The sequence below is a fragment of the Saccopteryx bilineata genome, chromosome 1, assembly GCF_036850765.1.
Source record: "Saccopteryx bilineata isolate mSacBil1 chromosome 1, mSacBil1_pri_phased_curated, whole genome shotgun sequence".
In the NCBI taxonomy this organism is placed as follows: Eukaryota; Metazoa; Chordata; class Mammalia; order Chiroptera; family Emballonuridae; genus Saccopteryx; species Saccopteryx bilineata.
The window spans coordinates 279208245-279236013 of record NC_089490.1 but is presented as its reverse complement, the minus strand read 5'-3'; the positions used below and the strand labels follow the sequence as shown (position 1 = coordinate 279236013).

At 44.2% G+C, this 27769-nt stretch overlaps 1 protein-coding gene across 7 annotated transcripts in view; it reads left to right on the top strand.

Moving 5' to 3' along the window:
• The window catches only part of CTNND2 (catenin delta 2), a 985037-nt gene that overhangs the window by 948159 nt on the left and 9109 nt on the right, over window positions 1-27769 (top strand). For all 7 annotated transcript variants that reach the window (XM_066243701.1, XM_066243686.1, XM_066243718.1 and 4 more), the window contains 2 exons: window positions 18475-18601; window positions 22484-22615. In XM_066243701.1, the coding sequence (XP_066099798.1) occupies window positions 18475-18601; window positions 22484-22615 (259 nt within the window). The remainder of the gene's footprint in view (window positions 1-18474; window positions 18602-22483; window positions 22616-27769) is intronic.

The window sequence follows — 27769 nt, the reverse complement described above, 5'->3', positions numbered from 1 at the left end:
GGAGGAGAGACAGTGTCAGCTCCAGGAGTCATTTCATTTTGTTCAAATACCTTTAATATCAATTGCAATTGCTTTGTATTGGGGCATATTATTCCACTGTAGGATAGCTATGTTTTTCAGAACTTTTTACTTGCGTTAAGCAAAAACCTTTATCTGCAACTTCTGTCCTCCAAAGCCATTCTGCAAAAGTCAAATTTCTCTTCTCTCTGAGAGCTTTCCCTTTTTTGATGTTAGCCACCTGTCCCCACAAGGTCGTCCCTTCCAGGCCGGACATGCTCAGTTCTAATATACCAGCGTTTCCCTGACCTCCACCGCTGCTGTCACTATTCGCCCCACAGGTGTGCAAGTTCATCAGCATCCCTCCTATAGTGTAGCACCCCAAAATGGATCTATTTCTCCAAGTTTATTTGAAGCCAAAGAAAAAAAGTGAAGTTATACTTCCCTGGTGCTGAGATCCCAACTACTAACAAAGCTTGGGAACAAATTAATACCTGAGAGGCTCATTACACTATTTGTTGAAGTACAAAGAGCACAGCACTTAAAGTCAAACGTCCCGAGGTTAAAGGCAGTTTCCACCTACCATCCGTGTCATCTTGGGCAATTGTTCTTGAAGCTGCTTGCCCATCAGTGTGGAACTGACTTTGGGAAGCACTGTGGCCTGCTCCTGCTGAGGGGCAGTGAGACCTTTGATTCACCAGGCACTTAGGGATGTGCTGGAGTGGTTCTCTAGACAGTTATTGAAACCTGGTGAGCAGCCCTTCCTGACAGTCTCCCAAAGACTAAATAACCTCTTAAAGTGGTCCATAGCAGTTCTCATACCTGGCAGAATTTTCTCTCTAGAATACTGGATGTGATCACAGGGCCCAGAAGTTAGCGTACCAGAGTGTGGAACTTTCCTCAACCCTTGCGTCAAAGAACCTTCCCATTCTTTCATTGGAGATCTTGGGCATTCCTCCGTCAGCCCAATCCCAGTCCTCTGGGTTTCTCATCCATGATGTGAACAGCCTAACTCTGGCTTCCCCGAACTGCTGATTGTTGTGGACAAGTCCTGCCGGGAGTGAGGACGACGGAGACACAAAGACCTGACTCCGGGGACAGGTTCAGTGACGCAGATCCACTTGATTCAGGAAGTAAGCTAGCTTACATACATGGGTTCAGCCTTTAGGGTGTTACAGCGTGTCCTTCGTATCCAATGGCTGAAAAGATCAGGGAGCTGCATGGTTGGCGCTAAGTCACCTCCTTATAGCGGGCGAGCTTCCTTCCTGGGTGTGCCCAGGAGGCTTCTGGGAGCTGGAGTGTTCTTACAGCATTGCATCAGCCACAGCTGCTAGGAATGCGCTCTGCGCTCCACCCACAGATTGTCTCCAATGGGACAGCAGTCACAAAGAGATGTGTAGCCCTAATCAGGTAGCTCAGGTGATTAGTGTGTTATCCCAATATGGCAAGGTTGCAGGTTCAATCCTCAGTCAGGACACATACAACAAACAACTGCTGAACGCACAACTAAGTGAAAAAAATAAAACAATGCCCCCCTCCCTCCCTCCCTCCCTTCCTTTCTCTCTAAAATCAATTTAAAAAACAAAGGGCTTTGCGAGCTGGGGATCATACACCAATGAGATTACAGCTGTTAATTCTAAAGCATTTCTGCATGCCCTTTGGCTGAGACACGCTCTTTGCCATCCTGTCCACAGGCAGCTGAACATGTGGATCTGAGGATTGCATTTTGTCATCTTCACCATGGTTTTCATCATTCACTTTGGCCTACATTTCCACAGCTTGCTTTCCTCCTGGTTTCTCTACCTCTCTCCTCCCAGCCCCTGGACACCTAATCGCCTAATCGGGTGTCCTGCTCCCACAGTCATTCTCCTCAGCAGCTGCTCCTGCTAGGGCTGTTTGTATTGTAAACAGGCCAAGAGGAAGAATCTTGCATAATGGGGTTTAGGTAAGACAAATTAGGTTTTGTAAGAAGGCCATTAACGACAATGAGAGCTACTATGGTTTTAGAAGCAAGTTGAATGATTTGTGGACAAAATCGCAGGTCAGGTATGCCAAAGACTAACGTTGGCTTCAGGACCATGGAGAAGTGTGGGGTTAGGATAGGAAGATGTGAGTTTAAACCCTGGCTCAGTATGTTTCCCCAAGAAAAGGCCTTGCCATAATCCTGTATATTGCTAGTTTGAAAGTGTTATGGTAGGCCCTGGCCTGTTGGCTCTGTGAAAGAGCGTTGGCCCGGCGTGTGGATGTCTCGGGTTCGATTCCTGGTCAGGGCACACATGAGAAACACCCCTCTGCTTCTCTACCCCTCCTCCTCTCTAGCTCTCTCTCTCTCTTCCCTTCCCCTCCTGCAGCCATGACTCAATTAGAGCAAGTTGGCCCAGGCGCTGAGGATGGCCTCCAACGCAGGTGCTAAGATGGCTCTGGTTGCAACAAAGCAATGCCCTAGCTGGGCAGAGCATTGCCCCCTAGTGGGCATGCCAGGTGGATCCTGGTCATGTTCCATGTGGGAGTCTGTCTCTCTGCCTCCCCTCCTCTCACTAAAAATTTTTTAAAAATATGTTATGGTAAAATAACAACACCCACAAAAATTGTCTTCTTTTGACCCCCATGACATCACCATCCCTGAATTGCCTCAGGCTCTCTGGTTGCTGTTTCTCCATCCTGTTCATTCCTTAAATGTTGATGTCCCTAGGGTTCTGTGTTTAGATCTTTCTCACTTCATGCATGGCTTTTTTCTGGGTGTTCTTAACGCTTCCCCGGGTTCAGTTACCAACCACATGCAGTGGTCTCCCAAATCTGTTTCTCTAGCCCTGATCTCTCTTAAATATCTAACCACCTACTAGATAACTTACTCAGATGCCCATAGCACCTCTGAAAAATAAGATCTCAAGCTGACCTACTTCTCCTGGATTCCGCCCTCTTCCTGCACCCTCTGATCAGTGAGGAGCACCGCTCTCCACCCATCACTCACACCACTGGCCCGGATCCATCCTGGCTCGTTCCTTTCTCTCCTTCACATGTCTGCAGCCAACCCAGCAGAGGTCCCCAGACTTCTGCCTCCATTCACTTCTTCCTACAATCATGGCCACAGACGGCTATCTTCCATCTGCTGAGTTATTGCCGCACACCCCTCCCTGGGCTCCCACCTCTGCGATTCCTTCTGTCCAGTGCATTCTCCTCCAGGGGGCAGGAAGGGTGAACTTTCTGAAAAACAAACCTGATGAAATTAGTTCTTGTAGCCACACCTTTCAGTGGCTTCCACTGCCCTCAGGACAGAGTCCAAACATCTTAGTACCTGGCAGCCCACGCGGAACAGCCTCAGCCTGGATCCCTAGCTCGTGCCTGCTGTCGGACCACCCTTGGCCACCAGGTGTGGCTGCCTCCTACGTTCCCAACTCACTGTTCCTCCCTCTGCCCCACCTTTCCCCAAGTCTGTTCTCCATCCTCCACTCTACTCGCCCATCTAAATCTTCCTCATTTGTCCACATTTGTTATATCACCTTTCCAGAAAAACACCTCTCTGACCTCTTCCTCAAGTCTGGATTAAGTTTATTTCTTACTAATCTGAAATAATTGTAGGGCAAATTAGTTTAAATGAACAAAAAAAATTTTTTTTTAATTCAAACTTTTAAAGAATGACTTTGAAGCATCACAAATAAATAGCCTGAACCTACTGCTAAAAGTGTTGTAGCACTAAGTGCTCTAATATTGACTATCTATAAAAGATTTATTTGTACTTTTATAGAAAACCACTTTCCTTCTTGGTTCAAATATTAATCATGGGAAGAATTCTATTAGGAACTTACATTAAAAGTCATTTCGTCAGAGGAATTGCAGTGAAACTTGCCTCCAACTTGAGTACAATTAATATAACTCCTAATGAACAAAATTCTGAATTAAGAGATACCATAAATGTAGGTCATAAAAATATACAAATGCTGTTTGAAAGAGGCTGCATTACTATGGGCTAGAAAATAGGAGTGAAGTAAAGAAAGCAGTGAAATAAATCATCCTATATCTTTGGCAAAAATAAAGTAGATGGTTTAACACTTTTTTAAATTATTGTCCTCAGTTTACAGGAACTGCTTTGATTTCTCTGTTTCCCAAAGCTCTGAATTCTGCTTCTGGCTCCCAGTGTCTGTGAAGGCTTCCAATGTGACCCTCAGCTTAATGACAAAGAAAATTGAAGTTTATCTCATTCCCAGCCAGTGCAGATGACTTTTTCGTTGGTCTTCATGATGCATTAGGTCCGAGACCAATTCAGTGAGACTTCCTGAACACAAACTCAGGAACAGGCTTTGGTTTTTAAAATGTGCGTGGTTTTAAAATTTTGCTTTCAAGTGTTATTTATATAGTGGTTAACTTAAAAATATTAGCTTGTTTATCAGCTGCACTCAGAATTACACAAGATTTAACACATAGTGTTTAGGCTTTGGATCAAAATCTTTCTTCAATTATGGTTCAATGGCATTATGTTAATGTTTAAGCATTAATAATGCAGATAAGATCTTCATGTTTACTCTCCCGGTGGGGCAAAATAGCTTCCTATTAAAGAATTACAACCAGGATGCCCAAATGTTTCTCGGGCCAGTGATTAATTCCTACCCAGCTGTGGTTGGCCCCTCAGTCACGCTGCCAGCAGGAGATTCCCTGTCAGCTCCCGTGACATCTGCCTTGTGTGGGACTCTCTTCTAGACTCCTGGAGTGAACACACCAGCTCAGCAGGGTGGCTCCGCCTTATCCCCCAACTCCCATCAGCCCAGCAAAGCCCCTTGAAAATGCCAGGCCACCCTGGAGGGGTCCTAGAAAAGCCACAGGAGCCACCTGGAGCCTCCCCAGGCCATCCCTGGTGACACCGTGGATCATGACAGTGGATCTAGAGCAATTCTCAGGGCAACCGATCTGCGGGAAATCGTGGAGCTCCTGGTACATCGGACCTCTGTCCTCAGAGGCACAGGCATGTCCAGAGATGGAGCGCGAGAAGTAGCAGGAAGCCTCAGGGCCCCGTGATGAAATGCCTCTGAGCGCTGGGCACTGCAAGAGGCACGGGGAGCGAGGGGTGCCGCCTCTGTCCTTCCATTCCCTTGTTTCTCCGTGGGCTGCTTGCCACGAAAACCTGCCGGGCCCTTAAAACAGACCTTGTAAAGTTACCATGGAAATGGACAGGGCAGCCCCTATTGTCAAGTAGGAGGAGACGATTTTCCAGTGTTTAACTTATGGTACTGAGGCTCATTATTCTGCTCTAAGTATTTCAGAGGGCTTCAGAGAGAACAACAGCTACTCAGCCTCTCTATGAGTAATTAAAATCCTTAGTTCCTAAGTTCAGGGATCAAATCTCCAGCACTAACATCCACGGCCCAGTGGTTTTTCAGTTGTTTCTATAGAGCCCCCCTTCCCCACCCTCCCACCGGCTACATGAAGTATCAGTATCTTGCAACAGTGAGTTGGTGTCTTAAAGAATGCCATACTGCCTGTGCTTGAAACTGAATAAGATCATGTTTCTCTAGATAGAGATACTGCACTTGCTGTTGCCATTTGGATGAGAGAAACAAAACATAAAACTAATCTTTAAATGTCCTTCCTTTTGTTGTCGGGAAATAGACTCTCAGGTTGCATGGACAATCCTACCAGTGAATAATGAGCTTGGATAGGAGTGGAGTCATGCCCTTCATGGGCTGTCTCACACAGGGCTCTCTTTTTCCTGCCGTTGTATTCATTGCACTGGCTCTTGCCACCACTGTATTCATAGAACCAGAAATCAATAAGTAATTATGGATAGGTGAGGGAGGCCTGCAGACTTCCTCCAATGTCTAAGCCATAGTGGATGAGAGAGTGGACACAGCCCTCCTGTTGTCCTTTGCTACTTTCAGGACACTGTCCACTGTCCAGTAATGAGCCTGTTTCTGCAAACTGAAGTCCTGGGCTCGGACTTGATAGCCCTTCATCACCCTCATCTGCCGGACGTTTATAATCAATACAGCATTCCAATGAGAGCTGGAAAGATATTTTGAAATATTGTCAAGGGAAAAAAGCACAACATGGTCAAAATTTAAAATTTTGATTTTCAAGTCTTTCAGTGAGAAAGACAAGAAATACTTTAATACTTGCATGTTACCATTTTTAGAATTAATAAATTTTTACTTTGCAGTACCGAAGATGACGATAGAAAAGCAGTAAATCCTCCATAGCAATAAATAAAACTAGTGAATGTATCAAGGAAGTAACTCATCAAGAATTTATTAACCCTTCTGCCAGGCCAGAAAATTCTTCACAGAGAAATGACTGGAAGGACGTAAAAACTTTTGGCCAGATTCTAAAACAACCCCAAACCTAGTGTCCTCAAGACTTACAAATCCAGCTTCTCAAGTTCTTTCTTTTCTAAATCACTTGATGTCAAGTTGGGGGAGAAAAAGAAAAGGCAGAGGTTAAACTCAGCTGTGATACTGTCTCCTCCACAGATGTAAGCATTTGCTCGTGGATGTTTGTATTGACAAAAAAGGTCTCCCTTCATGAGGTTCCCTGACCTGTCTGAGACAATTCTCAGACACGCATCATATGATATCTGTCCGAAAACAAAGGCACAAATGGGCACAGAAGCAAAAATCAATTGTGCAAAAGTGGAAATCGATGCACATGGCAGCTGCTAAACAAGCAGTGACTAATGTATAGCTATCGGGGGATGGATCCCACGTCAGCGGGGTCCTGCCGAGCATGCCCAAAACCGGATGTTTTCTCTGTGCCATCACTCTTCTGCGAGGCTTTATCCATAACATTTTAAATCAAAGCCTACAAAAGTGCCCAAGAGACAGAAGGCAGGGGAAAGGGATTGGATCAAGAACTAGAAAACTCCCTCTGTTTCGTGTAAGTTTACCACCGTTCTTGCTCAACTTAACCCTCTGTTTTCAGTGGATCCCAGTGAATGGGATGATGTTATGTCAATGAGAGTTCATATGCTCAGGCAGAAAAAGGATGATCTATTTCTTCTCTTCCCCTTCTCATTAGCTGTTCCTTCCCTTTCCCGATGCCCCCCACCCACCAGGCTCTTGCTGGGAAGGGGCATGAGAGGAGATGAGAGCACAGCCTGGCCAGTGAGGTTGTAGCCTGGTACTGGTTCCCTCAGTCTGTGGGTGATAGCCTCCTTCTCTCATGGGGCAGTGGTGTGTTTGCTCGGTGGTACCAGCTCCTAACAGGGGACCCTTGGCTGGGACCTGACCTCCGCCAGCTAGCTGCTCTGAACTCTCCATCAGTCTTGGGCTTCTGCTATCCCACTGCACACAGGTCAGGGTGCATACAGATGGTGTGTCCCTGCAGCTAAAGTCATTTTGAAAGTCCTGTTTAAAAAGAGTACACTTTAAGAGTATAAATTACAACACAGGCCTTGGAAAGGGCTCATGTGGTAGACTTAAAACTCAAGTTTCTTGCCTGACCAGGCAGTGGTGCAGTGGATAGAGCATCAGACTGGGATGTGGAAGACCCAGGTTTAAGACCCCGGGGTCACCAGCTTGAGCGCGGGCTCATCTGGTTTGAGCAAAAGCTCACCAGCTTGGACCCAAGGTCGCTGGCTCAAGCAAGGGGTTACTCGGTCTGCTGTAGCCCCACGGTCAAGGCACATATGAGAAAGCAATCAATGAACAACTAAAGTGTCACAACAAAAAACTAATGATTGATGTTTCTCATCTCTCTCATTCCTGTCTGTCTGTCCCTATCTATCCCTCTCTCTGACTCTCCCTCTGTCTCTGTAAAACAAACAAACAAACAAAAAACCCTCAAGTTTCTTAAGGTCCATTGTCAGTCTATCCCTAGCACAGAGTCTATGTGTCATCCTGCTAATGTCACTGAAGATACCGGTGTCTGCAACTCCCAAAGTCCAGAGAGCCCATGGTCAATCTGAACAAGCAGTTTACTTGTTGGGATTCAGGAGTGGAAGGATGGAGAATGCCCAGCCCCTTCTTCTAAGGAAGCTCTCACCACCAGTGCCTTCTTCCCTCCAGATAAGTCTCAGCATAATCTTATAGACTATAGAGATGGGTCATGTGCTGATCTCCAGAACTCTATTCTGTCCTCCTCCTTTACAACTATGAAGGAATGATCTAGTACTTTATGTGGAACAATGAGGCATCTATTCTTCCCTGCCGTATTCCTTCGCCAAGGTAGAGACGATAGGGGGAAAATCCCATGATCATCCTGCTGCAGTGCCTGATCACAGGTATTTCATCACCTGCAAACTATCCACGGTTCTAATCAAGCGTGTTTAGTAAACCCAGAATAAACATGAATTAAAAAGTTAGAAACTTATTGCCCTCTGTATTAATTTCTTATTGCCTTGTGAATAAATCAGTGGCTTAAAAACACAAATTCATGATCTTACAGTTCTACAAATCAGATGTCCAAAATGGGTTACAATGGGCTAAAAACTGCCGTTGTGTGTGCTCCCTCTGGAAGCTCTCCAAGAATCCATTGCCTTGCCGTTTGCAGCTTCCAGAAGCTGCCCCTCTCTGGCCATGTCCCCTCCCTCCATCGCCTAAGCCAGCAGCTTCACGTCTTTGACTCTCTCTGCTTCCATGGGCACCCCGCTTTCTCTGAGACCCTCCCTCATCTCTCTTACAACCACCCTTCTGATTCCACTGGACCCACCCAGAAAATTCACAGTAATCTCCCCCTTTCCAGATCTCTAACCTAATCACCTCTGCAGGGTCCCTTTTGCCGTGAAGGTAACACAATTCACAGGATTCGGAAGTTAGGACATGGACATCTCCGAGTGGCCATTATTCAGCCCACCACACCCTCTCACATGAAAGTCTGGGTGTAGTGGTCCCAGCCTGATGCCACGCCCCCCAGACCAAGGTCTGGCTCCTTCTCACTCAGTGCTCCCTTCATTAATGCTGCCCTCATCTGCATTCTCCGCCCTGGCCCTCAGTCTGTCCAAACTCCAGGCATTTGGGAGGGAAGGGGTGGGAAGTGTACACTTTTCCTTTAGGAGTGTGCCTTTGGAAATATAGATCTTAATCACATGGCCAAATCTCCCTGCAGGAAGGCACCAACACCAGTACTCCCCTTGATGTCTCTGCCCATTTTTATAAGAACCACTTTTTTGAGAGAGCCCACAGTACTGCCATGAATTGAAAATGCTTCTGCAGCAATTGCCAGTTGGCTTCAGTTTTTAAAACTGTCCCAAGTCCCTGACCCCTTAGTCCTAGGCAGAGAAGCTAGTTCAGTAGGAAAGGAGGAGGGGCCATGAGTTTCCAGATTCTATTTTGTAGCTCCAACAACATCAAGAGCATGAATATACCCAAGGGAAGAAGTGAGGACAGCACAGGACGTGGAGACAGCTCGCTGCTGCTGCTTGCCCTGTCATAACACGGTGCCCAGGACAGGCTGTCAGCGGTCCCTGTGATGGAGCTGGAGGAACTCACAGTGCCCATGCACTCCGCTGAGAGCCAGCCAGGCTCTGCTCACCGGAAGTAACCCATTTAACCAGGCGACACATTCACCACTGGTAAAATAGGTAGCATCAAAGATATAAAATAAAATACACATCAATTACAAATCTACTTTACCATCTTCAATCTATTTCCCTTTAAGCATTCAAAATACACTTTTACAAATCCAAATCTGACCTTGTCAGTCCCCCAATTAGAAAACTCTTCAGTAGCCTCCAGTTCCCTCACAATGAAGTTCTGCCCGTCTCTCCAAGCTCACCTCCCTGTACCTTCACACTCAATCACTCCATCTCAGCCATGACCTCCTAGGTCCTCTGAGCTCCTCCTTGCTCTTCCTTACAGGCACAAGGCTGGGCCAGCCTCAGAGCCATTGCAGTCTATGCTGGGCACAGACTGATACCTCAGCCAGGACTGCCTTCCTTCTACTCCCACCAAGCCTGGCTGCTTCCACCTCAGAAGAACTGTCACTCCCTCTAGGAACCTCCCTAACTCTCCCCAGCTCTCCAAGGCTAGTAAAGATCTCTCATAATAATAACCTGTTCTTTTCCTGCATCGCTTTTACTATAAATGTGATGTGATGCAATCATTTTTAAGTGTCTATCTCCTGCTCAGGAGCCATGCCTTCCTCTTTCTCTGTCCATGACTATGTGTCTAGCACAGTGGGGGCTACTTATCAATGCTTACTAAATAAATGGAACTACCACAGAGTTTAAGTTTAGCAGTGGGCGCATTCATTCATCCTGCTTCCATTTCCATGGTCTGAAGCATTTTTAAATGGGTGAAATTTGGAGACCTCAAGATTAAGAGCCAGGGTGAGCTTTGAACTCATTAACCGCTGTTGAGTGTATATATAAAATACCTGGCTTTTCAAATGTTGAAATGACTTTTATATTAGAAGCCAGACATTTGGATTAGCAAACCTAAAGACTAGACTTTGCTCAGTTTCCCCCTGAACTTTGCAACCCTACTTGGAACACAGAGTCCACTGATAAAGACCATTTACATCAGATCTTTGTTTTAAGACCTCAGAGGTGATGCCTGGAGAACAAGAGGACTAATCTGGTCTTATTCCAGTTTCTCTAAGTGGGTTTTCTGCATTGTATTGGTACCAATTAAGTACTAATAGTTAATAATGGTACACTTTCTTCAACCAAATTATATAAATTTCTTTCCAACTTGTCAAATCTTCTTGATAATATTGGTTCTAAAGAATTAGGCCAATGGCAGTAAATTGAATTTCTGAAGCGGGTTTACCTCAGTATTTGCTTTTAAAAATATGGTACTGTTGAAGAGTCCTATTCTTATATATACTGTAACTTTAAGTATTCAAACCAATTTAATTAAATGTTGTTAGGAGCACCAAAGCTGAAACAAACTAATGAAAGCAACTGGTATGTCAGGTGGTATTTATTTCTGCATTAAACTGCAAATACTCCCTTTTGGCCCTTGCAATTTAGTTTAAATATTTAACTGTAATAGCTTTTGGAATTGTTGATGGAATTAGTTTTAATGACTCTTTAACTGTTTGCCTTAAAAATAGATGAAAGCTTGTTTTATTGCAGCAAAGAGGAGCTGAGGAAATCTGCCTTGGTCTTCAGTCACACAGACTCTGAGTCATCTAGGTCCATTTTCTATTGTTGATGTAAGAACAACCAAAGTTATAGAAAATTTTGTAAGAATTTACTTGGGCCAAACTAAGGACATATTCAGTATCAAGATCTCAACAGACTGAGAAAAAGCTTCAGAGAATGAGAATAGCAGTCTTGCAGTTCTTCTTAGACATTTGGAATCATAGGGAATATAGGGAAGATTACATTAAATCCATTGGTGGTAGATCAAGGAGACAGAGAAAGCAAAAAGGCAGGGAACCTTGTGATTGGGTTTAACGTTACAGCACAGTAAATAGGAATGGTATAAGAGCAACAAGACCATGTGCTCCCTTAAGGGTGGTTACGCCTCTGGGAGTTCTGAAAAAGAGGATTATTCTGGCATTTCAAAGGTGTGTTAACCTAGACACACAAGAACAATAGACAGAGGCTTGCTAAAGGCAAAGATAGACCATTTATTAGGGAAGTTATAGGCTTGGGGCATGACTATCCACCATGACCAGCCCAGTTAGGAATTTATCATAAAATCACCCTGTGAGCCTGACCAGGTGGTGGCACAGTGCATAAAGCATTGGACTGGGATGCAGAAGACCCAGGTTCAAGACCCCGAGGTTGCCAGCTTGAGCACAGGCTCATCTGGTTTGAGGAAAGCTCACCAGCTTGGACCCAAGGTCACTGGCTTGAGCAAGGGGTTACTTGGTCTGCTGAAGGCCCATGGTCAAGGCAGATATGAGAAGCAGTTGATGAACAACTCAGGGGTCACAATGAAAAACTGATGATTGATGCTTCTCATCTCTCCATTCCTGTCTGTCTGTCCCTCTCTCTGACTCTCTCTGTCTCTGTAAAAGAAAAAGAAAGAAAGAAAGAAAGAAAGAAAGAAAGAAAGAAAGAAAGAAAGAAAGAAAGAAAGAAAGGAAGAAAGAAATATCTTTGTTAAAAAAAAAGAAATCACCCTGTGAGAGGACTATTGGTCACTCACCTTGTCACATTTATTACAGAGTCCTTTCCCATTCACAATAAAATACCATTTTTTGAGATAAGAGGGTAAATGTGTGACTACCACTAATTCACAATCTTTTCTTCCTCTGCTTCCTGTGATTACATTAATAGGTTTATTCCACTTAAAAATGGCTAGAAAACTGGCACTGTTTTGAGCAATCGAATTTCTCAGGAGTGAGCAGTAACATCTGAGCTGGGGACCATTTTCAGGGGATGGCAACAATTCGTGTCTCGACTTTCATTTGAAAAATAGGTTCCTGACGAAGGAGTCCTGTTAGTGAATGCAAATAACAAGCTCTAAACGTGTTCTAAGATGAATGAGTGGATGAACTTGGGTTGCTAAAAGCCCAAAGGACTTTCACCACACTTTCTTTTTATCTCAAGTCACTCAAAGCAAATTGGAATTGACAAGCTTTATGGGCTGAGAGTTTTCAAGGACAGCTGAAGCAAAACAACATGTACTTGTTACTTCAGAACCAAATGGTCCTTGTATGCCTACTGAGAAATGCTTGTTTAGAAACCAAATAAATCTTATCAGACTCAGGAGTTCCAGCGCTGTTTTTAAAAGGGAGAAAAAAACACCAACGACTAGACACTAACAGTATGTGTGGTAGTGTATATGTTGGGTTCTAACTGATATGCCCAGGGGAAATAAACAACTAGGCCCCATTTTCAAAGTTAATTATTAAAGCTTTTGTCTGAATCAGAAATGCCTCTTGTCATTGGAAAAGATTTGTTATTTGAAATTTGGAAAGTGAAACTTTGGAAAAAGATCTGTTAATAGGAGCATCCCTATTTGAGTTACTATCCATAGCTGTGGGATTATTCACTAATCTGTCCCCCTCCACCCCATTGTTAACTGTTTTCTAAAATGGGCCTTCTTCCAGAGGTCAGAGGTCACAACCAAAGTAATGGGAAGTTCCATTTCCTGTTAATCTCATCTTCTGAAGCATGTTAATGAGGATTTGGTACCTAACCCCTTTTCTTTCTCCCTCATCACCAGATCCTCCAAACAGCCCTTGAGATATTTACTCTTCCTTTGCACCTCCTCTCTCCAGATTGAAGAGCCTCTGGCCCTAATCCTTCCCTAACTCCTCCAGCTGGTAGAGCCCCTCGTCCCTGTGCTTCCATTCGGTGCAGGGAGCGGTACACCCCAGTGCTGGCTGGCCTGGCCGTGGCGGGATGTTGGGGCAGTCAGGAGAGGAGGATGTCTGCACACACTCCCACATGGCTCAGTTGCATTCTGTCACACAGGAATGCACTGCACCCTGCTGCGGTCATCACCGTTCCCTGCCCGGTCACATTCCCATGCAGTGACCCTTTCCGAAACCAGCCTTTCAGTCTGGTGGGCACATTGCAGAACTAGGTATGTGCTCCAGCACCCAACCCTAAAAATATTAGAGCATGTCCAATGAGAAATTGATGCACTCTCCCTTCTCCTTTTATCCCTGGCTCTCCTAAGGGTTTGCGTTTGGGGAGAACTGAGTGCACTTGCTGTGGACAGGTGCATGAGTCTTCTGAACGGTGATGCATGAAGCAGTCGCGATGAGGCTGGGGTGGCGGGCAAAGTCGTGCTCCGAGGGCTCTGCGGGGAATCAGCAGCGCTCCGGGACCAGATGCGTCCAGGTGGAAAGATGCTTCAAAATACTTTATAGGATTGGTTAAAGAGGAAGGCAATTTTGTATATCTTACATTGAAACATGGGCAGCTGAGAGAAATGATCATTTAAAATAGAGCAGGCAACCACCAGCCTTTTGGGAGGTGCCATTTACCTAAACTAACACCACCTTCAGTGTGGCTGCAAGAATGTCATAAAAGACAGACATACCAAGAGCAGAGAAGGTGATACTGATGAGGTTGCTCTGAGCTAAAATTTTTTTAAAGATAACCTTTATTTGTTATAAAACATTGAAGTATAAGAATTTAGAAGCTAGCTGTAAAGCCCATGACATTGGCCAGCATTTTATCTTACAAATGATTAATGCAGTGATCTGAAGTCACTGGATCCTATTAGCATATGTTAGGCACTTTGTTTTTGCAGGGTCTATGCTCTGCTCGGGACCAGGCCTTTAGAATTCAACAGGACAGCCGCCCTGCCTCACAGCTGGGGAGTGGACAGGATGGCAGCATCCTGTAGTGTGATGTCATAGCATTTTGTTCGCTGCAGGAGAAGAAAATAATGCTAAGCAACATTGTTCTAAGCTCCTCCGAAGCTCAGTGGTGTCATTCATTTAGCAGTAGTGATTTAATGAACATGTAATGCCTGCCTCCTGTTTCCCTAGCACAAAATGGGGCAGGGTAAGTCAGATTGGACAGGTGTAAAAAGGGAAGATGCTGTGGAGCTGACCGATCTGGGCTGTAGACGTGTGAAATTGAATCACATAGCCAGTGAATACCAGGTAATCGGATGTGCCTAGGGTGCAGTGAGTATGTGACACTTCTCTGCTCTGAGGTGGGGACCTATTTTTGTTCCTGTGAAAGTCAACCTTGAGAATGCCTTATCTGACATCCCCAAATGAAGTCGGTAACTTTGGGGCCTCTGAGGATTTAGCACTTTAAAAATGGATTTCTGTGTCCCTATTAGTCACTGCCATCTATGCATAGAAGTCCACGCTAGGAGTTCCATTAGCATTACTTGGGGGCTTTGAAAGGTACCAGTGGCCAGACCCAACTCAGAACAATGTAAACAGACTCTCAGGGCCTGTGGGCCAGGCATTACTATTTTTAAAACTCCCCAAGCTGATTGAGTCATTTTGACCATTATTTACAGAAAAGCAACTGACACAGAGCTTACCAGTGATTATGATACTAGTGTGTACTGGAGAGAAGGGCTGACTCCTGACAGCTTTCTCGTTGTACCTCTCTATCACCAGGGAGACCAGGGCAACTAGTTCTGAGCCTTGACAAACAGTGCTGGCTCATCCTTTGCACACAAACCCAACTAATGCGTGTGCTGATCTTAACTGTATCCTATGCAATTTCCAGAATAAGAAGCTATGGGGCAAGTGTGTGTTAGACTAACCTCAGATGGACCAGTCTGAAAGCCACTTACTTAGTCCCATCACTTGAACTCTGTTAGTGGAAGTTTCTCCAGTAACACAGTTTTCTTGGAACTGATTACAAATATTGATCGACTTATGACCTATGCAACTTATGACCATTCGACTTGACGACCACAATCGCTAGCCACGACTGCTCCACGGCTGGCAGCACAAGCGTTGCCCAGCTGGGTGTACGACAGTGCAGATCTGTTAAAGATTTTTATAACATCATTTCACAGTACTGTACATATAGCCTACTCAACTTATGGCCAAATTGTGTTACAACCGGTCTGTCAGAACCAATTGTGGTCATAAGTCGAGCACTAGCTGTACAGGATGGTCAAAAATATAAAATGGAGATTGTTATAAATTCAGGGTCTCAGAGTGCTTAAGGGGAACATCTGTGGGAACTAAGTAGAGTGACCATCACATAGACATACGGTGAAGACCAATGGTTGTGAGGCTGTGAATCACATTATCTTGACTCTCCTGCATTCTGGACCACTGAAAATACAGTATGGATGATAGTAGTTTCAGGGATTAATACAGTGTCATAAAGAGACACTCAGGAACTTTAACATAGAAGCTGGAACTGGTGGAAGGACAGTAAAAGGGTAAAAGATAAAGAAAATTAGATTATTTCTTGTGGCAATTTAAAGTTCAGTGACCTTGAACTCTTCTTCTCTTTTGGATTTCTATTTCTATATACTTGGAACAACTTAACCTCCAGTTTTAAGTTTAATGCATTAAAAATAAAAACCACTTTGGACACAGATATTATATCACATTTTTGACAGTCTGGCTGGGTCTTGAGCTGAAGGGCATAACTTCTAGGTCATTCTGCTGGAGGTGACCAATAGCCATTAAAACAGTTCCTTATCATCAATATTAAGGATTACCAGCCATTCTGTAGTTACTGTGACTATTCTCCATTCTGTTTTTCTTCCCTGAACTGTCTTATCTAACTCTTAGAAGTCAAAGGGTTGATGCAAAAGGGAACTAGGTCAACCACCTGGTAAAATAGAATTCAGGAAAAAAGTCTCTGGTATACAGTGAGTTAAAACTCTAAGAAGAAAAAGCAGTAATCAAAGAGACAAGTAATGATTGAAAAGCTACATGCCCAAATTGTTTGTGTTTATGTAAACCACTTTCAAGCCTTTGTGAATGACAGTGGGAAGTAAATGAATAATAAATTGATTGCAAGCTGTCTGGATAACAAGTATTACATGGCTATTTGGATAAAAGAAGTGTTAGCTTTGTAATAACTTTCCTAAAGAAAATGTGTCTTCATTTTCCTTCTTTAGAAAGCAAAACAATTTGTTTTCAATTGAATGATGAAAGATTTTTTGCAATAAAAGATATGAAAGGATAGGACATTTATCCTTAAGGCAATTGATTATTCCCCACAAGCAAAACGGGTGTTGATTGATCTGTACCCTGGTCTTTAGCTTCTGATGTTACACTGTTTTTCATGAGATTTGGAAATATGTATCACCATCACACTAAAGTTGTAAAGTCCCGTCCAAGCATTGTTGAATGTAGCAACGTTAGAGTTCTTTGTTCTGGTCATTGCATTGCACCTTTTCCTCTGCCTTTGTGAATGGGAGGAAGATGGCGATGGGGAAGTAACCAGAGCTCCTCTTCTTGCGCTTCCAGCTGTGACTCTGGAAACTGCTCTAATCCAGAGCCTTGATTAAGTTACCACTCTGTTCTCTAAGCTCCTCCTCTCCCAACTCCATTCAAAGCATCTGTGCCCATGTGCACACCATCGCTGGCCATTGGCAGAAGTGTCTGACACGGGATAACATGCTCAGTGCCTCTAACACACTCCTCATCATCCTCTGATATCTGCCGGTCACGTCACCTATAGACAAGTCAATGGCAGGGTCGTGTTTCAGACATGCATTGGCATTCTCAGAATTGTGTCTTATGAAGGATTTGAAAGCTTTGGGCTTGTGTCCTTAGATGAGTTCCTTCCTTCATATGTATATAGTTTTCTATTATATCCACCTTCTTGACATTTCCAGAGATGTAAGTACTTACATGGTCCCATAGTAACCTAAGTATCATGAAATCTGAACTGCTAAGCAAAACATCTCCAAGAAACCTACAGAAGACAGCAATGCTGAATGACCCAGTGATATCTTGCTAATAAAACCAAGCTCAAGTTGTGTCGCATTTATATCTGGTTGTCTCCTTTGGTCTTAGAACATATCAAATATTAGTTGATATTCTTAGCATAAAGTACCTTTTTCACCTTCAACAACATATGCAATATTATTACTTATTCATGACCAAAGAAGCCAAACTTTTGACTAAGACAATTTCTTGAGCCGCTACTTGTAACCCCACAGTGTATCCCAATGAGTCCCTTAAATGTCTCTAAATATTATCAGAAAAAAGGAAAAGCTGAAACAGTTGAAAATGGCTGCCTCTGGGAAGCAGGAATTGGGGGTGGCACAGCTGTCTGTGTTTCCTTGTTGCCACCAGCGCTATTTGACATGTTACCCTGATAGAAATAAACTAGACTTAAAAAAGAAAAAAGACTGGAAGGAAATACCATGAAATTCTATCAAGACATCTCAGGGAAAAGGGATCAGGGGTATTATTGGCTACCTTTTTTTTATGCTTTCTAAATTCATAAAATTATCTGTAATATATTTATATGGTTATTATAAAAAAGATAGCATATATACTTTTCATGTATTAACTAGCTTTTGGAAGGCTTGATGGAGGATTAATTTGGTAGGAAGCAGTTTGGATATGCTTTAAATGGGAAAATGTAATTTCTGGGGCAAAGCAGAAAACATGAGTTTAAGCATGAATATTCAGCTGAAGGTGTGAGCACTCAGCATGAATACATGCTAAAGGCCTTGAGCAGGTGAGGACTGGGCATTTGAGGCAGAGAAGGAAGTTCAAAGCATGTAAGGACAATAAACTGGAAGAGAGGAGGCTGCTTGGCACCTGGTCCTGTGAACAAAAGTGTGAACACTTTTGGAAGGTGGTTGAAAAGACGGCCAGATAGAGTTGGAACCAGGTAGGTAAAGAATAGACAGTTTCAGGGTCATTCAACATTCTGAGCATGACATTTTCATTTAAGTGAAAGCTTCTGGCCAAAGCAGGTTTGCCAAGAGACCATTAATTCCACACTTGGGAAGGAAAGCAAGCACTAAAAGCAGGCCCCCCCACGTCGGCCTGTCTGGAGGGGACAGGAGGCGGGTCTCAATTCCCGCTCCTCTCTGTTAACCTTAATGATGGCACAGAGCTTCGTGATCTCTCCTGACAGACTGCAGAGATGTTCTGCAAATTTAAATGCTTGGAACTTGGAAATGTCAGGAAGTAAGAATCACTCTGCCTTCCCCACTTAATAGGAGCGTGCTGTCTTTGCAGGATGGATGGTCACAATACCACTTTGTAGCCTCATCTTCAACCATCGAGAGGGATCGGCAAAGGCCCTACTCCTCCTCCCGCACGCCCTCCATCTCCCCTGTGCGCGTGTCTCCCAACAACCGCTCAGGTAAGAGACGCCCAGAGCCACCCAGGCCTGACTTCCCTCTTTCCTAGCCGTGTACCTGAACCCCGCAGAGCAGAGCCATCCTCATCCTGTCGTGTGCTGGAAACATCAAATGACTCTGTTTATTTTTCTTGCAGTGACGACTTTGTGTTAGACACAGACTTAGAACAAATCTCTGATAGGTGTCAGATACATGAAATGCATATCACAGGCCCACGTTCAGTGAGGAACAAAGACAAAGAAAACTGGCAAGTGTTTGCAAGTCAGGGTTTACCATGGATGTTATTTCCAACTTAAAATAGTTTGAGTTGCATTTCATTAATTATAACTGGGATAACAGTGTAGGGAAGCAAGGACATGCTATTTCTTCATTTAGAATGGCTTGCATTTGAACTACCTCACTGAGAATATCATTGCTAGTCCCTATCTGACCAGCTCTCTATTATTACCTTTAAACCAGTGAGTAAACCATTGATAAATTCTTACTACGATCAACCATAACTTTTAAGTCATTATTTTTTTTCTAATTTTGTCACCTTCCCATTGTTTAACTTCATACAAACTTCACTTATTTACTTGTAGAGGTCTTTTACTTTTCCACCCTTTTTCCATCATGCCATATAATGCCAAACATTAGAAAGAAATAAAAGGCAAAATATAAGCACATTGTTTCATATATACATGGCATGGGTTTTATTGTGGTTTTGCTCAAAGCATAAGTTTTTAAAACTTTTCTTCTGGTTTCTGCATTTTGGGTTTTGTTGTGAGAAGGATGGATAATTATATGTGTGTATTCATGCATACACACACAAACACACACACACACACCTGGGTAAGTTTTCACTTAAGAAAGTTTCTCTGTGCTCTTCGCTGCCCTCTCACTGCTGAGGAAATACCATTTGCTGGAACGACAGACGACTCAGAGGGTGTGACAGAGAGAGCACGCCCCAGCAGAGGCCCAGCTGTCCTTGAGAACGTGTCGTTAAACTCTGCAGCACACTGTACTGTCAGGACGACGAGGAAAGTCAGAAATGAATGAGGAGTATTTGACTGAAGTAAATGATCCTCTCCCAGTCCTGTGAAAGCTTGTTTTGAGTGTAGTTTTCCTGCTTGTCACGTTTAATCTCACCCTGGACAAGTCAAGAGCCCCACCCTATGTGACTGGAGAAACTTCAGCTGTCTCAGAAGCACAGAGATGACCTTTTCCATGTTATTTCCACAATTCTTAAAATGATAAAGAGCAATCAATGATTCTGGCAAACACAAGGATGGTGTCTTTCTATTTTTTCAAAGGTTTTGGTGGGGGTGACACTGATGAACATAACTATGTAGGTTTCTGGTGCCCGATTCTGCAGCACCTCTCTGTCCACCATATTGTGCGTTCACCCTCCTCCAAGTCAAGTCTTCATCCATCACCATTTATAGCCTCTGTACCATCCTCCACCCTCTCCTCCCTCCCAGCAGTCACCACACTGTGTCTTTTTAAAAGCTCTAATTACTAAGAAATAATCAATATTGGGAAGGTGAAATGATATCATAGGTGGGAAGGTGCCAGAAAGAGCAGCAGCAGCCCATCAGGATGTCCACATCCCAGCCATTCAGCTAAGGTGCTGCCTGGTTTTTCCCAGGTCAGGCACATCAAAGACACCTAATAAACACTCATTTGCATAATATGATTTTCCCCAGAGTCTCACGTAGGTTTAGTGTGTGAGGTCTCAGGAGAAAGTTACACACTTGATGTAGTTTAATAAACCCCACCATCTGTGCAATATTAGATTCTCATTTTAAAAGTTTTGGTCAAGAGACTCCAAATAATTATCTCTTCGTGAATGCCTGGCAGTGACTAATAAAAGGCTAGCCTTGATGCAGAAAGAACTAGAAGCATAGGAGCAAGGGCAGGAAAAGGACTCTCCCCCAGAAAGAAGGACGGGGAGCAGAGAGAGGCAGCACGTGGAGGTGAGCAGACGCAGTGGGGGGGTGCTCTGGGAACACACAGGCACTCCACGGAGTCCGGCTGAGATACATGGAGCAAAGGTGGTTTGCTTCCCTGCCTTCGTATTGGGTGTCTACCCGGAGATTCTGGCCCAGCTGGTTTCGAGTGGCACTCAAGCATCTGTGTTTTTAAAAGTACTACAAGTAATTAATTCTAGTGGGCAGCCAGGATCAGCAACCTCTGACAGTTTCAAGAGCTGAGCAATGACCCTCGATTTCATTTTGATAAGTTTCAGAAGTGGGTGGGGGCTTTTCGGGAGACAGGAGGCAATGGAAAGGCCCCTTTGTTTACGTTCCTACCATTTGGCTTGACATCGCTGAGCACCCTGCCTCTTGTTCTGGTTTAATTGCCTGTTTCCTCACCTGATAAAGAGCCCTACTGGTTCAGAAAGTGCGCAATTCATGTTCCTGTCTCCCAGTGTCTAGAACAGGGATTTTCACGTAGAGGATACTAAATTAGATAAAACGAAGCAAAGGTTCCATGAAAAGGCAGAAACATTCAAGGATCAAGCTTACCCGGTGGGCTGGAGCTCAGGGATCCTGCAACGGTGTGAACAGTAAGCTGCAGGGTACACTGAGGCATGGCAGGGGAGCAGCTTGGACAACTAGCCAAGGAAAGAGGGCTTTATCCTAAAAATCAAAGTTCCCCGAGTCTTAATAATCACCGAGACAGGAGAGGTTCTGAAGCACAGCTCTGAGTGTGCGCGGGGGGTGGGGGTGGGGATGGAGGGGTAGATGCAGTTGACGAAGCTCTGAGTAGGAGAGGCGGCTTGAGGATCCTGCGGCTCGAGGATCCTGGAGAATAACGTGAGGACAGCCACAGGGTGGAGTGCATGGCTAACTGGTCACCAGCACTCACTGCTCTCACTCAGCATCCTCCCCCACGTCTCCCATTGGCAGGGCTGTTTAGTTCCTCCCAGTTCATCCCATCTTTCAAGAAAACTAAACCTCTTTTTTTTTTTTTTTTTTTTTTTTGCTTCCTTACCTCCAAGTTCAGCCTTTTCTGTGTTCTAGGATGTTAGTAAAAAAAAAAACAATAACAACAACAAGAAAAGAACATGAAATTCCCAGGGTACTCCTCTAATTACAACCCATCATTATAGAAATGGAGACACGCAGGGATGGCAAAGATCACTCCCGCAGTCTGGTTGGCAGTAAGGGGCGAGGTGCGGGGTGTGGGTGAGAGACTGCTGGGGCATTCACAGAAGCTGGAGCAGGACAGAACGAGACCCCCTCAGGAAGAAGGAGCTGGCCTCACACCTGCCCCCAGCTCACCCCGCATGCTGATCTGTGTGCAGCGGGTTTTGTTGGCCCCACAGTTATTCCAGGGGGAAAGTTGCTTCCTCTGCCCTCCTTTAGGGGAGTTTCTGGGTGACTCTGTATTTAAGTAAAACTGCATTTATATTAATCGGAGATTCTTCAATATCAGTAAAAGCTCCTCTAAAACACAGCTAATTAAATAAAGAGGGAAAGAAGAAGGAAAGAAAGGAAAGGAGGGAGCAGAGGAGAGGGGGAGAGGAGGAGGAAGGAAGAGAAAAATGAAGAAGAGAAATAAAGAAACCAAGATCAGATCTAATTCCTAAAACTGTCCCATAGGCCCTGGGGCAGGTCATGTTCCCACCAGGAAGTCTCTTTGAGAAAGATGGCCCCAGGATATAGTTCTTAATTACTTGCCTTCAAGCCATAAATCCCCATAACTACAAAGAATCAAATGACACAGGGTCAGAGAATAGGTAAAGACAAGAGCCAAAGAGCAAAAAAAATCAACAGGTCCATGACACATATTGATATACACTGAGCCAGGTGTATTTGTGACCTTAACTATTTGTGTGAAACGCCACCCATGCTGTGGAATGAGACTCAGAAAGCCATCCTTTTGATTTTTTTGTGTAGCAAGTGCCCCAGCTTCACCTCGGGAAATGATCAGCCTCAAGGAAAGAAAAACAGACTATGAGTCCACTGGCAGCAATGCCACTTACCACGGAACTAAAGGAGAACACACTTCCAGGAAAGACACCATGACAGGTGAGCTCAGCTTTGTCTGTTTCCCCCTCGGAGCTGGTGACTTGATCTGGGATAGGGCAGAGGATGGGGACATCAGACTTCAAGCTGTGCTTGACAGCTCAGCCAGACTTAGCAGCTAGCAGGTCACTTGGGACCTTGACAGTGAAGACCCCCAGGAATTCGAGATGAAGATATTAAGCCAGAGGTGTAAAACCTCAGCATCTTATTCCTGAGAGTAGCTAAAAGAAAATGTCCTCTACACACATGTTATTCTCAGTCTTTTTACCTACCCTTTTTCCTCTTACTTGCCCAGCTCATAATATTGTCTCAGAGAGAGAAGTCACCCTAGATTTCTTCTTAATTTACATATCAAGCTTTGCCCATTAGGAATTGAGAGAGGAGAAAAGGGACAAGATAAGAAGAGGGGGGAGAGGAGGAGAAGGGATGGATGGGTAGGGCAGCAAAGAAAGAAGATTAAGGGAAACCCATTGAGATATTTTCTCCTTTCCTTAGAACCAAACTCCCGAGAAGACTCATTAGAACCAATGACCACAATTTCCCTAAGGAGAAATTGATCTCTTATGCTCCTCATCCTTCACTACCCCTACCATACCCATTGTCTCTCCTTTCTCATCAGCTGGGACTCTGTAGAGGCCAAAATTGATGCCCATCACCATCTCTGCAGTGTGTCCTGCCCAGCATGTTTAATAACCAAACTTGACCTTAACTCTCCTTTCATTCTGTACAACTCTCCTTGGAGTGGGGTTTGCCTTTCACACCCATCGTCCCCTCCAGGCTCACCACACACCTACCCTCTGCCCCCATTTGCCCCTCCACCAAGGACCTGGGAGTATTGATGGAGAGGGGGTAATGCCTTAGAAACAGAGCTGCCAGAGTCAGCAGGGTCTCTAACTGAGGGTTCACACCCTTCTTTGCCACATGGATGTAGAGAAGGGTCCCTTCTGAAAGTGGGCCATGAAGAATGGGGCTTTAACAGAACAGGGTCACATTGCACCAGTCATTAAATGGGGTACAAAAAGTGCAGCTCTAAACACACACTGAGACCTCTTAGAAAAATCTTAAAAGCGTGGGGCACAGTCTACTGTTTAGACGTAGACCTGCAGGGAAGCAGAATAGACAAACTAGATGATTTATGAGGATTTCTTCCAGACCAGGATAGCGAGGAGAAGTTTTCTAGTGGTAAATGTGTTGACCCCTGAGGCGGTGTTTCCTACGTGATTCTGCTTGGTGGCTCAGAGGGACGCATAATCAACAGATTCTCCTGATTCCCACTCAGAGGTCAGCACTCTGCCTCCAGGGGCTGGCCCTACAAGGGAATGTCTCACCCTCACTCCTGAACCATCTACTTAATGGGAGAACTGAGCTTGTATAGGAGAATATACCGTATTATTCACATTTACTGGCTTATTTCCCAGTCAGTGTCACCCCAGTTGTAGATGAGCATGAACAAAGAAAGTTAGAAATTCAGATGCTGAGTCACTAGAGCCCTTAGTAGTGACACCAAATTCATCTCATTCATTTTGTCATTATTATTGTCCAAGGTGGCTACCTCACTGGCAGGTTGGGATGATAAATTGAGACTATAATTACAAGAGAAATTATGAAATTGACTGCATTGTTATGTGAGTTTAACTTTTCTCTTTAACTTTCTTGCCCAGTAGAATCATTCAAAAGGCTTTTAAATATGGGTATTTATGTTGAAATAATTCTAATAGTACATGATCATGCACTGCACACATAATAAAATAAAAATAAAATCTAATGTTTCTCATGTTTAGTCTTCCTAGAAAATTGCAGGAATCTTGACAACTTCACTATGAAAATATATGTAAATTTTCAAACTTATGTAGAGGCTTAAACATCTTTGCTCTAATTTTCTTAAAAATGCGATTCAGTATTACACTATCAATCTATCAATCATGTAACAAGCTTAGAAGAACATTGAGGTCTTTATTAAATAATATGTATATTTATACAGAGATGTTTCCTTTACCCCAACAAACATTGTGTAAAAGATAGTTGTTACTATCACATTGATGGTGATGATGGTGATGGTGATGGTAATGGTGGTGGTGGTGGTGATGATGGTGATGGTGATGGTAATGGTGGTGGTGGTGGTGGTAGTGGTGATGGTGATAATAATGGTGGTGGTGGTGGTGATGGTGACGATGGTGATGGTGGTGATGGTGATGATGGTGGTGGTGGTGGTGATGGTGGTGCTGATGGTGGTGATGGTGACGATGGTGATGGTAGTGATGGTGGTGATGGAGGTGGTGATGGTGGTGATGGTGGTGGTGGTGGTGGTGGTGATGATAATGGTGGTGGTGATGGTGGTGGTGGTGGTGGTGGTGATGATGATAATGGTGGTGGTGATGGTGGTGGTGGTGATAACAATGGCGATGGTGGTGGTGGTTTTGGTGCTGTTGATGGAAAAGGCAACAGTGATGGCAATGATGATGGAGGAAGTGGTGATGGGTTATAGGTAATGAGGGTGGTAGAGATAATGGAGTTGCAGTAAGATTGGTGCCGGCATTTGCTGTTTTCTCTAGTGGTATGAATAAACCCCCAGCCAACATGGTGAAAGCCAGCAAATCATATAAGAGTGGAAAGGATGAGCCAAGCTCCGCTCTGCAACACCACAGCAAACACCTATCCTTCTGGCATTTACTTGCAGATCAGGGTTCTTAGGACCTCCACAGCAAGAGCAGTACTTCTTCTTATTCACCAGTAAATCCAGGGAACACTTAAAGTTCAGTGCATTGAAAAATGTTTGAAAAACTGCCACTTCCTTGTTTCTAAGGCATCAGAGGATGTCCTACCATTTCCTCCAAAGGAAATATAGCCTCTGCTGTGGGAAAACCAGGGGAAGTTTCACCCTCAAAATGCAACATGGGAAAGCTTAAAGTGAAAGCAGTTCCCTGGGTTATACTCTCATCTACTAAGACTTAGAAGTAGACCATTCAGGTTTTTATTCCAGGCTTTCCTCTAACCACCTTTTCTGGATTCATTCTCTAGTTTAGATAAAAGCTCTTAAAATGTCTCTCTTTCTAGTGTTTCTTTGCCACTGAGGATCCTTCAGAAAGCCAAAGTCAACTGTTCATTCAGGCATGTAGGATTCATAGCTTTTTCTTGTGATTTTAATTCCCTGGGAATTTTACGTGTTCAGAAGCACGCATCACAGGAGGGCTGTGTGATCCCAGCAGCTACACTGCCTGACTGTAAAATTCACGAGGGGCTGTGTCCTTCCTCTAAACTTCCCAATGCCTTTACATCACATGGTTTGTCCTCTGTTTTTGTCAGTGTCTCTCTTATGCCTTTTGAAGCCATTTTAATCTTTAATGTATTGATTCATTTGGAAATCGTGGCTTACAAAAAAAAAAGGAAAGGCATTTTCCTATGAGTCTACTCTGAGCTCCACACATAGGGGAAGAGCATTCATGAAGACGTCTGCTTCATGCGTCTGCAAAGGCCACAAGTTCAATCTTAGTTACACAGTTTCCTCTAAAGTGGTGAAGTGGCCAAATAGCAGGAGGAAAGAAGTTCCAGTCAGGACAGCTGTAGCTCAGAAGCCACAAACACAACAGGGAGGGAGGCCAAGGCTATAATAGTGCATGGCCTACCAAATAAAATTGACTTTATTCTAACAGAAAAAAAACATATTTCACCTTATTCTTCAAGTGACATTTTCCATCAGCAAATTATAGCTCTGAAAGCTGGTTTCCTTAGGTTTACTCATTCATTCATTCATTCAGCAAATAAAGCACTCATGAGTATTCATCAAGGCCAGGCTCTGTTCCAGATGCTGGGCATACCCACAAATGTGTCAGGACAGACCAGTCTCTGTCCTTACAGAGCCTCTGCTCTCATAAGCAAAGGCAGGTAATACACAAGGGAAACAATAGAACAGCTCACCAACAAGGCACTACTAGCACGTGGTGTTGAGAATGATTTAGAAAATAAAAAGGGTAATGAGATAGAGGGTGCCAGGTGGGCAGGGTTAATTTAACTGTCAGGATCAAGGATGACACATTTGAGCCAAAACCAGCAAGGAGAGGCAGTCCAGAGTTTGAGGGAAGCAAGTTTCAGAAAGAAGGATCAGCAAGTACAACATCCTTGAAGCAAAACAAACTTGGCAGACTCAAGTAAGGAAGATGGGCCCGCATACCTAGGGGTCCCTGAGCCAGGGAAGAGAGAGAGGCTGCAGAGTGTTAGGCAGAGGCCGACCATTCAGAGCCTTGTAGGCCATAATAGGGAGCTTGGCTTTTATCATGATCCGGTTGGTCTGACAAGATTGCCCAGTTGTTGGGAACACGTTGGGTGGAGGAGCAGGACTGGGCAGAGTGGAAGCTGGGCCTTCAAGGAGGAGTCTGTAGCATTGGTTCGGGCAAGGGACGATGTTTTCCACAGTAATACAGAGACAGGAGCGATGTGTATTCAACCAGAGTCTGAGTGGGGTTTAAAATTGAAAATAGGCTCTCAGCCCTAACTTCCTAAGTAAAATTTCCCAAGAGTGTGTTTTATCACATGGCAATTATGTGCTTTTAGTAAAAATCATGGCCAAAATGATAGCTTATACTGACTTTGTGTCTAGAGTGGCCTATGACAGAGAGATGGTGGTCATCCTATTGCATTATCACATAGAGACTGGAAGCAAAAGATAAGTCCTTCTTTATTTCTAGAGTGTTTTATACTTCGTAGACACTCTACAGAAAAGATTTTCAAAATATTTTTTTTTTTAAGTGAGAGGAGGGGAAATTAGTGAGACAGACTCCCGCATGTGCTCCGACTGGGATCTACCTGGTAACCCCTGACTGAGGCCGATGTTCTAATCATCCAAGCTATTTTTAGCACCTGAGGCTGATACTTGAACCAGTGAGCCATCCTCAGTACCTGCGGCTGATGCTTGAACCAATTGGGCCACTGGCTGGAGGAGGGGAAAAGGGAGAGAAGGAGGAGAGAGAGGGGAAGAGAAGCAGATGGTCACTTCTCCTGTATGCCCTGACTAGGAATCGAACTGGGATGGCCAGTTGGCCAGGGTAAAACCTTTCTTTAATCATGACCTTATAGTTGCTGTGAAGGGAGTGGTGCCCGGGGCCCTTCTTCTAGGCTTGTACCATTAGCCTCAAGGGTTCCAGGTGAGGAAGTGGGCAAATG